This window comes from Bos javanicus, chromosome 16, assembly GCF_032452875.1.
Source record: "Bos javanicus breed banteng chromosome 16, ARS-OSU_banteng_1.0, whole genome shotgun sequence".
In the NCBI taxonomy this organism is placed as follows: Eukaryota; Metazoa; Chordata; class Mammalia; order Artiodactyla; family Bovidae; genus Bos; species Bos javanicus.
Window position 1 is genome coordinate 68,127,313 of NC_083883.1, and position 13,442 is coordinate 68,140,754.

The 13,442-nt window shown below is 35.8% G+C and overlaps 1 protein-coding gene across 1 annotated transcript in view; it reads right to left on the reverse strand.

Moving 5' to 3' along the window:
* TPR (translocated promoter region, nuclear basket protein) overlaps positions 1-13,442 on the reverse strand; it is a 63,875-nt gene that overhangs the window by 6,575 nt on the left and 43,858 nt on the right. The window contains exons 40-47 of the mRNA XM_061383497.1: positions 12,980-13,063; positions 9,911-10,108; positions 9,007-9,138; positions 8,430-8,520; positions 6,761-6,945; positions 5,562-5,630; positions 5,355-5,449; positions 1,204-1,310 (exon numbers count right to left, since the gene is read on the reverse strand). Coding sequence (XP_061239481.1) covers positions 1,204-1,310; positions 5,355-5,449; positions 5,562-5,630; positions 6,761-6,945; positions 8,430-8,520; positions 9,007-9,138; positions 9,911-10,108; positions 12,980-13,063 — 961 coding nt within the window. The remainder of the gene's footprint in view (positions 1-1,203; positions 1,311-5,354; positions 5,450-5,561; positions 5,631-6,760; positions 6,946-8,429; positions 8,521-9,006; positions 9,139-9,910; positions 10,109-12,979; positions 13,064-13,442) is intronic.

Consider the following 13,442-nt stretch of genomic DNA (forward strand, 5'->3'; position numbering starts at 1 on the left):
CTATGGACTGTAGCCCACCAGACTCCTGTGCATGGGATTTCCCAGACAAGAATACTGGAGTGGGTTGCCATCTCCTTCTCCAGGGGATCTTCCCAACCCCAGGATCAAACCTGTGTCTCCTTTATTGACAGAAGGATTCTTTACCAATGAGTCACCATGGAGACAACATTAATTTAAGTACCCTGAAAAAGACCAGCTGAAGTGCTCTCATAGTTTCATAAAAGCTAACTTTATTGAGTAACCAACTATGAACTAGGTACTATGTTTGAATTTACTCTTCGCCAAAACTGCAAGTTTATATTAGTCTTTTTTGCTAAAGAAATTGAATTTCAACGGTTAATTAATTTCCCCAAAGTTACTAGTAAAGTGGTAGCATTCCAATGTAAGCTTAGATCTGACTTCCAAGTCTTAGAAGTACTATAATAAAGCCACATTAAAACTTTGAATTTCTCTGAAGTCAACTCACAATTTCATATTGGTAGAGGGAAACAGTATTAGACCTAACATCCTAAACCACCCAGGGACTAAGATGAATTTCATGACTTACATAAGGGCTGCAGATTATTCTTCAGTTCTGGGCTTATTATTAGACCAGTATGCATTCCCTATTCATTTACAAAATACCGTAACAGCTTCCCAGAAATACAGTGTGTTCTATGAATGCCAACCAATGATTAAAAGGTAATTAATTCCAGAAACAGTGTAATTCATGTCCAAGTAACCAACTGCTATTACTTAATTTAGATATCATTTTATTCCACATATTTTTAACATTTTTAATTTTTAATGTTAATGGAAAATCTCTAACTAGTTTTATAAACTTAACTGGAATGATAAACATCAAACTAAAAAAATATGCTGCATTCCTTCCAACAACTTTAAAATGGATGGTAGTACCCATGTATATTCATGGGCACAACAAATATTCTTGATACTATACTAGGAGCCAAAAGAGATACAAATGTAAAAGTTAGTCATTATGCCCAAAGAACTGAAAATTTTGTTCAGAACACATATCTAAGGCCGTGTTTTAATAAGTATTAAATATATTATACCTTTTTCTATTAATTAGGATAAGAATTATTTATATATACATATTTTTTAAATTAATACTTGTTCACTTAAAAAAAAAATCATGTCAGAATGGTTTATTACCAAATACATGCAAATCCAAGAGAGCTAAGGTTTTATTTAGCTATTTACCTCCTTGAGAAGCAAGTTGGCCAAGATCAGAATGACTAGAACTTGTTTGTGGCATATCTTCAGGTGGCCCAAACCGGAATCTAGGAACACCAGCTACCTGTGGAGAACTAAATAGACAAAAACTAATTTAAGATGACCTTTAAAGTTACCTTGCTTAAACTGCAATGATGGAAAGAAAACAGGAAGAAGGAAGAATAAACAAAAACAAAGTAGGAAAACAGTTTGAAAATAAAACTGATAAAGAAATTCTCATATATGAAAATATTTTCAAAATGTCAGTTGTCAAGATCTTAGCAATAATATAAATCATGGGATTCATATTATGTGATTTATATAAACATGATTTATACAAAAAATAACTTCCAGCTCTCCTGACCTATGCCTCACATTTCTCAAATCTGCTAGAAATCGCTATGCAGATACATAAAAAGCAACATAAACTGAACATGAGATATAACAGAAAATGAGTAAAATCATGAAAAAAGTTTTGTCTCAGTTTTCAATGTTGGTCTAGAAATGATTTAATTATTAGCTGGCTAGAAATTTGTTTTCTCCCTGCCCTAATAACACTACCATTAAGCTTTCTGCCCATAATCCAGGATATAAAATAGTATTATCTCACTCTTTGCCCACTCCTTACCCTAACCTTCCCTGGCTAGCCAGCTATTGATGTTGTGGTTTATGGATTATACTCTTGAATCTATTTCCTGTTTCCATCATTGTTTTAGTTAAGGACAACCTCTATCAGGTAAAATTTTACATCTGTCTCCTTCTATTAAAAGGAACCTAAATTCCGAGCAGTTTTTTAGATGAGTGTTTCTGATTGGCTGACTAGACTTCAGACAACTAGGAAGTGGCAGTTTTTATTTCAAACCAGACTGGAAAATCCCATGGACGGAGGAGCCTGGTGGGCTGCATTCCATGGGGTCGCTAAGAGTCAGACATGACTAAGCGACATACTGATGGCCAAGAGGCACATGAAAAGATGCTGCTGCTGCTGCTAAGTTGCTTCAGTCGTGTCCGACTCTGTGCGACCCCATAGAAACAGGCTCCTCTGTCCCTGGGATTCTCCAGGAAAGAACACTGGGGTGGGTTGCCATTTCCTTCTCCAATCATGAAAGTGAAAAGTGAAAGTGAAGTCGCTCTGTTGTGCCCGACTCTTAGCGACCCCATGGACTGCAGCCCACCAGGTTCCTCCATCCAGGGGATTTTCCAGGCGAAGAGTACTGAAGTGGGTTGCCACTGCCTTCTCCTACCTGAGGTGAGTTGTGGTTAACTGAGCAACTTTAAAACTTGTTCTATGGCCATATATATTATCACATACCTTAGAAAATTAATCACGTCCCATTTCTGAGCTCCCATTTCTGTAGAAACATTTTTTTTCTATTCTTCAAGTACATATCATGCAACAGATATTTCAGCCACAATTAAACATATACATTTCCACGTGAAAAGCCTTCTTATTGTTTAGAAGGAGTGGTACAGTACAAGAGTTAAAAATAGTTTCCAGAGCCAGACTGGTTTGAAATAAAAACTGCCACTTCCTAGTTGTCTGAAGTCTAGTCAATGTGTTAGCATCTCCATGTTTCCTTATCTGCCAATAAAATAACAGTATCTATTCTCATAGTTCAGTTCAGTCACTCAGTCGTGTCTGATTCTTTGCGACTCCACGAACTCTAGCACGCCAGGCTTCCCTGTCCACTACCAACTCCAGCAGCTTGCTCAAACTCATGTCCATTGAGTCTGTGATGCCATTCAACCATCTCATCCTCTGTTATGCCTTCTCCTCCCGCCTTCAATCTTTCCTGGCATTAGGGTCTTTTCCAGTGAGTCAGTTCTTCACATCAGGTGGCCAAAGTATTGGAGTACTGGTAGTATTGGACTATACTTCAATACCAAAGTATTCCAATGAACATTCAGGACTGATTTCCTTTAGGATTGACTGGCTTGATCCCCCTGTCCAATGGACTCTCAAGAATCTTTTCCAACACCACAGTTCAAAAGCATCAGTTTTTCAGTGCTCAGCTTTTTTTATGGTCCAACTCTTATATCCATACATGACTGCTGGAAAAACCACAGCCTTGACTAGACGGACCTTTGTTGGCAAAGTAAAGTCTCTGTTTTTTAATATGCTGTCTAGGCTGGTCATAGCTGTTCTTTCAAAGAGCAAGCATTTTTAAATTTCATGGCTGTAGTCACCATCTGCAGTGATTTCGGAGCCCCAAAATATATAACAATGTTTCCATTGTTTCCCCATCTATTTGCCATGAAGTGATGGGACTGGATGCCGTGATCTTAGTTTTCTGAATGTTGAGTTTTAAGTCAGCTTTCTCACTCTCTTCTTTATTTTCATCAAGAGAATCTTTAGTTCTTCACTTTCTGCCATAAGGGTGGCGTCATCTGCATATCTGAGGTTATTGCTATTTCTCCCGGCAATCTTGATTCCAGCTTGTGCTTCATCCAGCCTGGCATTTTGCATGATGTACTCTGCATATAAATTAAATAAGCAGGGTGACAATATACAGCCTTGACGTACTCCTTTCCCAATTTGGAACCAGTCTGCTGCTTCTTGACCTGCATACAGATTTCTCAGGAGGCAGGTCAGGTGGTCTGGTATTCCCATCTCTTTCAGAATTTTCCATAGTTTGCTGTGATCCACACAGTCAAATGCTTTGGTGTAGTCAATAAAGCAGAAATAGATATTTTTCTGGAACTCTCTTTCTTTTTCTATGATCCAGTGGATGTTGGCAATTTGATCTCTGGTTCCTCTGTCTTTTCTAAATCCAGCTTGAACATCTGGAAGTTCTCAGTTCACATACTACTGAAGCCTGGCTTGGAGAGTTTTGAGCATTACTTTGCAAGCATGTGGAATGAGTGCAATTGTGCGGTAGTATGAGCATTCTTTGGCATTGCCTTTCTTTGGGACTGGAATGAAAACTGACCTTTTCCAGTCCTGTGGTGACTGCTGAGTTTTCCAAATTTGCTGGCATATTGAATGCACCACTTTCACAGCATATCTTTTAGGATTTGAAATAGCTCTACTGGAATTCCATCACCTCCACTAGCTTTGTTCGTAGTGATGCTTCCTAAGGCCCACTTGACTTCTCATCCAGGATGTCTGGCTCTAGGTGAGTGACCACAGAGGAATACACAGAACTATACAAAAAAAAAGATCTGAAAGACCTGATAACCACGATGGTGTGATCAGTCTCACAGTCATGAAGATTAAAACACTGATTCATGGGAATGCTCAGTAAGCTTCAGGTATTTTTTTTCAAGACTCAATTTAATGCTGTCCCCATTAAGTCCTCTGGTTCTTTTCCCCTATGTGTTGGTAAAAATCACTCCTTCATTTTTATAAACAAAGCTTCTTGCTCATTCCTCTATTCTAGAGTGTTAAGATTATCATTAGTTGTGCATAAGCTTAGCTTACACAACAGTATTATCCATTATGATGACTATAAACACTTTCACCAACATCTGATATAAAGCACTTACTATGTGCAGGTGATATTATATAAATATGGTAACATAAATTCATTTAATTCTCACAATTTATGAGGTAAAGAAATATTGTGTTATTCTCATTAATAAAATGAAGGTACTCAGGTACAGAGAATACACGTAACTTGATATAGCAAGTAAGCAGTATAGCTAGGTTCCAAAGCCAGACATTCTAACTCTAAAGCCCATGCTCTTAACCACTGTATACTGCCTTTAAATTTTAAATTTCTGATGGAAGCACTGTATTTCATTCTTCTCGATGTGATTTTCTCAAACACTACATCCTCAACCCTTCTACTCTCAAGTGCTTAGTACCCAGTATGAAAAGTGAAAGTGAAGTTGCTCAGTTGTGTCCAACTCTTTGCGACCCCATGGACTGTAGCCTACCAGGCTTCTCCCTCCATGGGATTCTCCAGGCAAGAGTATTGGAGTGGGGTGCCATTGCCTTCTCCAGGGGGATCTTCCTGACCCAGGGATTGAACCCATGTCTCCCGCATTCCAGGCAGACACTTTAACCCCTGAGCCACCTAAAACCCCTGTACCCAGTATAGAACTTAACAAATAATGTATCCATCATCAAATGTAATCAAGTTAAGAGGGAAAGAGTTTTATTAGTCACAAAGTGTGGTTCTATCTCATTAACTTACTGAATTGCTTCAGCAAATCCATCAGTACGATGTGGCACCACAAGAGTTGGGGTACTTGGAACTGTTCTATCTTCATCATCAAAAAAATGCTGCTGCTAAAAAAGACAGAAAACAAGTACTTAGCAGGCATGATAGGAGCATCTGTATGGACAAGACAAATAATCGCTGAACAAATAAATCACCTTTACATGAGAGGTAGGTACTTACCATGCCACCTATTCCTGGAGTCAACTGAAGCCCACGTCCTACAGACTGCCTTCGGGTCATCTGAATTCTCTGTGTCAAGAAAGGAATTTCATTTAAGGAATTAGGCAATGAAAGAAACACCAAATGCTAACAGATACAGCTTACCAGGCTGGTAATAAAATAACTGTTAGCAGATTAATGTAATCATTGGAACCTTTCTTAAACTGCTACTAATCTTGTACCAGTATTAAAGAAGTCTATTTTGTAAACAGTGACATGTTTTTAATTATACAGACTATAATATTAACCAACAAATATTTTATTAACCAGTAGATAATATTAATCACTATGTAAAACCAAACTCTGGTCCTTGTTATTTGTTGATAACTAAGTTAGTTTCTATCTCTTTAAGTGTTTGGATGTTGAACCTGAATTATCCTTTAGAGTTCAAACAGTGGTACTGAATACTTGTAAACTGTTTCCAAATTTAGACAATTAAAAATTGATGGAGATGGAGATTGCAGGATCCATAAATAATCCTCTAAGACTTTATATTTTCAGAAAATGAGAAAATTTATCTTCACCAGTGGTACTTTGGTAAAATCTACCCTTGACAGTGTTTAGTATACTACAAAGACTCAAGCTACATGATTAATAGATCCTTTGTACTTTTCCAGCTGTTTCTTCAAGAGCTTCTGATAGAGATGTTCAACCCTACTACAAAGAGTGTCTCATGTAAAGGGTTATGCACACTATCATGAACTTGAACAGTGGGTATTAATATGTGTGATTCCAAAAAAAAAGAAGAAAAAAGATCTGTTAAGAACAGAAATGTATTTTAAAAATAATTCATGCACCTTGGAGAAAGAAACCTTCAAAACAAATGGGTCAGCTGCTGAAATATATTTTAATCAAAATCCAGTAAAAATTTCTTTTTTAACCTGTACAAACAGCAGACCCTTATTTTCTCTGCATATAATCATTCCAACTTATACAAGACTTTAGCAAGCCTTGCTTTTCCAAAGTCCCCGTCTGCCATATTTCAGGGAAAATAATTCAGAGATTAGTTTCAGCTCAAAAATTTTATAAAAATGTACCAAAACATTAAAAAGTTCACTTAATTCCTGGGGAAAAACAAAGTAATAGCTAATGGAAAGAAAGGGAGAAAAAACCAACATTTTTCAAAGTAAAATGTTCAAAGTGACTAGTACTTTTAATACCTGAACTGGCGGTCCCAGCTCCTGAGGTGGAGCATGAATGGTCAGTCTTGGGGGAAGTGGGTGTGGTGGGCGTCTTGGTGACTGAGGTGCTCGGGGGGTCTGTCTTTCAGATGCCGATGATGGCTGCTGTTCTCTAGATATCTCCTGGGAAAAAGAGGACTCTGCACTACCAGTATTTCCTTCGCCTATAGGAAAAGAGAATTTTATTCTGAACTATTAAGTTTACAATAAGGTAATCTGGACAATCGCTAGAACTATAATTCTTACCACTATGAATGTTCACCTAACTAATATTTTCATAAAAAAATAGCGAGGTGTGGCAGACCCAGAGATAACAGGTATGCAATTAACAGCTGTACAGCCTTAAGCAAGTTCCTTCTATTTCTTTGGTTGGTTCATGAAACAAAAATATAACCCATAAGAAACATTTTTCTGAAGATTTCAAATAATGGACAGAAAGCATTTAGCTTAACACAAGATAAACATTTTAACACTTAGTACCTTTTAACACTTAACCTAGTTATATCACTTTGCTTCTGCTTCTCAGATTCTTCACTGGTAGTTAAAACCTGGTAAGCTTATTGTAAGAATTTCCCCAGTAAGTATTCAATGAGCATCTGTTATGCTTTGCATTAAGGAAAAAAGGTTATGAACACTCATGCTCACAAGACTTAGCTTTCAGTGATAATATTAGGCAAAAACTTTCCCTCTATAACCCAATTATGTGACACAAAAAAGGTATTTCTTAAATCCATAAAACGCTTTAAAGATGTAAATTATTACAATTAATCTCCTTAGCTCCTTATCTCCCTTAAAAAGCAATACTATTTTTCATTATATAGTTCAATATTCATTCTCTTAAAAAATTTAAAAGTTGAAAAGACTGCTTGCCTTTCCTTTCCTTAATTCAAATGAGTATACAATTTACATTTTTATACACAGGCCTACACAAAAACTCAGATATTCTGTTTTCCCACTAGTCTACATATATAAGGTTTTTTATTATATTACTACTGATTTTGGCTCAGTATTATCTGTTAAAATCAGAATATCAAAACCAGATGATCACAGAGTCTTCAAAAAACATTTAAAAATGATTCTAAAAGAAAATTATTTTCTATGAATTCTATAATTCTTTACTGCCTACAACTTTTAGCTGATTGCCAGGACTCATCTTTTCAACAATTAACAAAATGCATGCTCTATTGATCAAAAAGTCTCTTATTTACCAGAAAACTGGACAATATTTTAAAACTGATACCCACAAATCTTGAAACATTGCAGCTTGACTAGACTGACCTCTCCTGGTTGTGAATTGCTATTACTATTATGAGAAGTCCTTGATTTAATTTCACACTTATGAGCAGAAGCAACACATGGCATTTATAATACTTTATAGATTTAAAAAGTCTGAATCTCACTGTATTCCAATGAGGTAGAAAAAAATAATATAATGACTACATTTTAGATGTAAACACAATAGACTTTATGAGAATAATATGACAAAGCAAGAACAAGAGCCAATCTTTCCCTTGCCAGTTTACTAAGTTTTACTACCTATGTGATAATTAAGTGGAATCTTAGTTTAGAAAATGTTAGGTTAAAATATTAAATTAAGTAAAATGTTAAAAGTGTTCAATAACAAAAGAAAAACTAAACAAAATCTCACCACTGTTTTGAGAATCAGCTGCTCTCTGATTACTTTCACCTCCACCCATACTTTCTTCTGTTTCTGTACCTGGATCAGTCCCGTCACCACCCTGAAAACAAAATATGAATGCTAAATGCAAGTAAATCACGTGATTATCTTCAATAATTAACCAAACGACAGCTGCTGTTGCTGCTGCTAAGTCACTTCAGTCGTGTCCGACTCTGTGCAACCCCAGAGATGGCAGCCCACCAGGCTCCCCCATCCCTGGGATTCTCCAGGCAAGAACACTGGAGTGGGTTGCCATTTCCTTCTCCAATGCGTGAAAGTGAAAAGTGAAAGTCAAGTCGCTCAGTCGTGTCCGACTCTTAGTGACCCCATGGAATGCAGTCTACTGAGCTCCTCCATCCATGAGGTTTTCTAGGCAAAAGTACTGGAGTGGGGTGCCATTGCCTTCTCCGCAAACGACAGCAGAAACAAACAAAAAATCCAAAGATAGGAAAAGTTGTAGTGTTCTGACAATACAGGATTTTTATACTCTTGGAAAGTACCAAGCAAGTTCCTGAAGACAATGACGGTCCAAATTCTGGCCCGTTACCTCAGCATCATCAGCCTCATATCCGTCATTGCCGTCCGCACTGCCGGTACCTTCGTTACTATCTTCACCCTCGTCTCCCATCCCTGTGTCATCTTCATCATCATCATCATCGTCTTCATCTTCTTCATAATCCTTGTAAAAAATCCCAAGTATAAATAAAGATACAAGATATGGTATACATGTTCTACACTATCTTGATACCATGATTAGAAATTTAAGTGACACCACACTGATGAGGATACAGGAGCCGTCCTGAAAGTTATATGGAATTCAGACTTCAGTGGCTTCAAGAATCAAAACTGTGATGCTTACTGGAATTAATATTGTTAACAGTCAACTCCGAGTTCTAACTGTCCATATGAGATCAATTCAAAGATAAAAACTTCTAGGTGTCAAATGAATGTCAAGTGGTCCATTTTGATTCTAAATTTAAAATGTGGCATTGAATGAGAAAATGGTGAAATACTATAAGCTTTTAAATACTTAGTTTGATTAATAAAAGAATCAAAAAAGGAGAAGGTGTCAATACTAAACTAACACCCAAAACAAAATGTGAAGTTTTGCTTAAAAAATAATTATCTTCACACTTCAATTTCTTTTGAAAAGAACTATGAGGGTTCCACAAAATAAAAAACAATCCTTTTACTTTCAGAAACCATAGTGCTTACAGTTAAATCTAGTCACTTATCAGTGAGATTTAAGATTAATTAATCTAACAAATCCTAAAGGACTTAGTAATCATTAAAACAAATGAGACTTTCCATCACTTGCTCCATGCAAATTTCACTACCAAATGTTAAGTTCAGAACTAATCAGGATAAAAGAAAAGCAAAACAATCTACTTAAAGTGACAGGGAATCAGAATTTCAGTTTAAAACAATAAATGATTTCAAATCAAATTCACCTCATGTTCCCCATCATTTTCATCCTCCTCCTCCTCTTCATCATCACTGTCAATTACAATGACATCATCTCCTTTGCCCTGACCATCTTGGGATGAAGCTGTTTGTTGATCTGACTGAAGAGGCCCAAGGTCTATTTGTAGAGATTGAGAGGTTTCTTCACTGTCTTCCATTGGCGTATAATCTCCCTGGGTGACTCCCTTTAAAAGTAAAAAAAATAAATGAATAAAGAATAGTCAATTATACTTAAAACTATCAGTGACATACTGTAGATATAAGTAAAGGCTAAAGAATACTAATGGGCTATGAGAATTTTATTTTAAAAAATGTTGTTTTCAAAAGCAGAATTAATTCAAAATAAATGTTTTGGGTCTCTTTACTATCTTATTATAGAAAAATTATTCTAAATCCCACTTGGTAATACTTCAATAAAAAAGATAGACCACACACACACACAGACAGAGAGACACGTGTATATGTCAAAGGTACCAGGGTGGTACTGTAGATGAATGTTGTCCATCAGAAATATAATGTGAGCCACAATACATTTCACATGTATAATTTAAAAAATTTTAGCAGTCACATAAAAAAACAAGTGAAATCAATTTTTAATAACAATCTTAATATAGCCAAAAATCATTTCAGTGTGGAATCAATATAAGAATTATTCATCCTATCTTTTAAAATTTGTAATATGTCTACAAAATCCAATGTATATTTCATATTTAAGAATATCTCACTTTGGGCTTGTTGCATTTCATGTGCTCAACAGCCAACACAGTGAGTTAACAGTGCAAACCAAAATCAGAAAAAAGAATATCCATGGAACTGCAACATGTAATTAAAAAAAAAAAGACAAAAAATGTTCCCCAAACCAGAAACCATCTGTAAAACACACTAAATAAGACAAACTATTACAATTATCTTTTTACAAACACTTCTCCCCCTTTCTAAACACCCTATCTCAAGTCTTCAAACCACATTAAAGATATACCAGTATTTCCTTAATGTAACAATTTCATATTTTTAGCTACTGAAATAAACCATAATTTAACTTTATTTTTGATATTTCTTACAAAAAAGTGTTTACTTTTTAGTTCAGTACTCAGCAAAATCTTTTTTTTGGCGGGGGGGGGGGGGGCGGCGGCGGGCTGTGCCACATGGCATGTGGAACCTTAGTTCCCTGACCAGGGACAGAATACACACCCTCTGCAGTAGAAGCGCAGAGCCCTAACCACTGAATCACCAGGGAGTTCCAAAATCTCCTTCTGGTATACAAGGCAGAAACAATGCCTTATGAACTAAATCATTCATAAGGATGTTTACTGTAATGGAAAAAATGAGTAAGTCATGGTATAATTAAAAATGTAACTCAAACTGACATGCTTATTTCAAGAAAAACAACACTTACAAAGAACATCTGCTTCACTGTCAGAAAATTAGAAAAATGAACTGTTACATATTCACACACTGAGTAGACAGTGCTAGAAGGCAGAATGCAAAGTCCAATGGCACTTCTGAGTCACAGACAATTTTGTCAATCTCAAAAGTAAATGCTTTGTACAAAATATTTTAGTATAATTTAACCAAGTCTGGCAATAACACCGAAATTTACATCTTATTTCAAAATTGTTATGATCTTCAGGTATAACCCTCTCCGAAAGATACATGAAACTGATGCCATTTAGAATATTACCTATTCATCTTGGAGGTTTAATTTTCTGTTCGTAGTCAAGGAAATCTGAAAAAATTACCTTACAAAATTAATGCATCTACGAAACCAGTATGTACCTGCAATCTGTGGTTACTTGTGATTAGCCTGAGACAGTTTCTTTATTTTATACAGATAAAATAATTTTAGAATAAAGTGATCCTAAAACTTTACCCAGAGAAGAAAGTATTGTTTCAAGCTTAACAAGACAAATGAAAAACAGACAACCTGAGATTAAATTCTAGCTCCAATGCTATGAGAACTTGGGTACATGACTTAGCTAGGCATTGATTTCTTCACCTATAAAACAGGGTTGTGACCAGATCTGTTATGAGGATTAAATTATTTAATAAATGCAAATATTTTAACTACACTTGGCATATAATAATGAATTGTGTTAACTAATGTTATAATATTACAAATAAATTACTATAAATTGACTTCCCAGGTGGTACAATGGTAAAGAATCTGCCTGCTGATGCAGGAGTTGCCAGAGTCAAAGTTGTGATCCCTAGGTTGGGAAGATCCCCTGCAGAAGGAAATGGTAACCCACTCCAGTATTCTTGCCTGGAAAATTCCGTGGACAAAGGAGCCTTGGAGGCTACAGTCCATGGGGTTGAAAGAGTCGAATACGACTGAGCAACTGAGTACGGGCACATGCGTGCACACACGCTATAAATTATGAATTCTCAGTTTGTAGGGCAGGGGAATGGAAGAAAAGCATTAATCTGAGTGCCTAATATATGGCAGGTACTATTTTGGGTACTCTACAAGACTAAAAGTTATTCCAACAGATGAGAAAGTTGAAGCTTAAAGAGAATTAACATCTTACTTATAGTCATACAGCTTCTAAGTGGTAAAGTAATGAACAAAAGCTAAAGTTTATATCTTCAGAGTCTATGCATTTCCACTAGTCAGGTTGTTTCTGGAGAAGCCTCAATGAGAGTTCAAAAGATGAAGATGTATACAAATGCATTTCCTTTCAGAGATTATTTTAATTTAGTAAGGGAAGCAATAGAGGGGAGCAACTGAGGACCAACAAATAGGCACTATGGATAAATGCAAGACTCAACCAGCTCGTCCTTTCAAATACATAAGAGTGGATAATCTTTACTTGTGACAACTCTTAGTTTAGAAAGTTTGTGCCTTCTATAAAGAAAAACATTTCTTTAATAAAATTTAGAAGGCAGGACACTAATCAGAAGTAAAACAAAGTAGAAATTGTATTGGCAATTCTAATAACATTTTGTTAAATATAAAAGAAGTATATTGAAAATAGAAGTCCAAACTATTTCAATTTGTCAAAGCTCATTTCATTCAAGCAATCATTTGTTTACCTTACTTTCCGTATTTTACTTACTTCTCCAATGGAATCTTGAGAATCCTGGGTGTATACTTGAGTCTCTACCTCTCCATCAGTACTTTCTTCTGCCATAACTTCCTCCTGCATCAGGACATATAAGTGTGTGAATCGTATCAATTCACTAGATGAAGCAACACTTGTTCAGCTAGGTCTCCCAATAAAACAAAACTCAAATCTGTAATTTTATGAAACAATACATCAGACATTTTCACTTATATTTACTTTTAAAATCATTCTTCTTTGGTATATACAAAATAAGGTTAATGAACATTAACTAAATACATGCCAGTGAAACACATTTAGTAGTCTCAATGCTTGCAAGAAAACAATTCATTACAACTTATCCTAAACAAAATAAAATGAAGGAAAACCATTTTGGTCAACCAGAGGGAAAAAATGGCAGGTACCAGTTTAAAACACCCATGAGGCTATAAACTTCCTTATTCTTTGAATTTTAAAA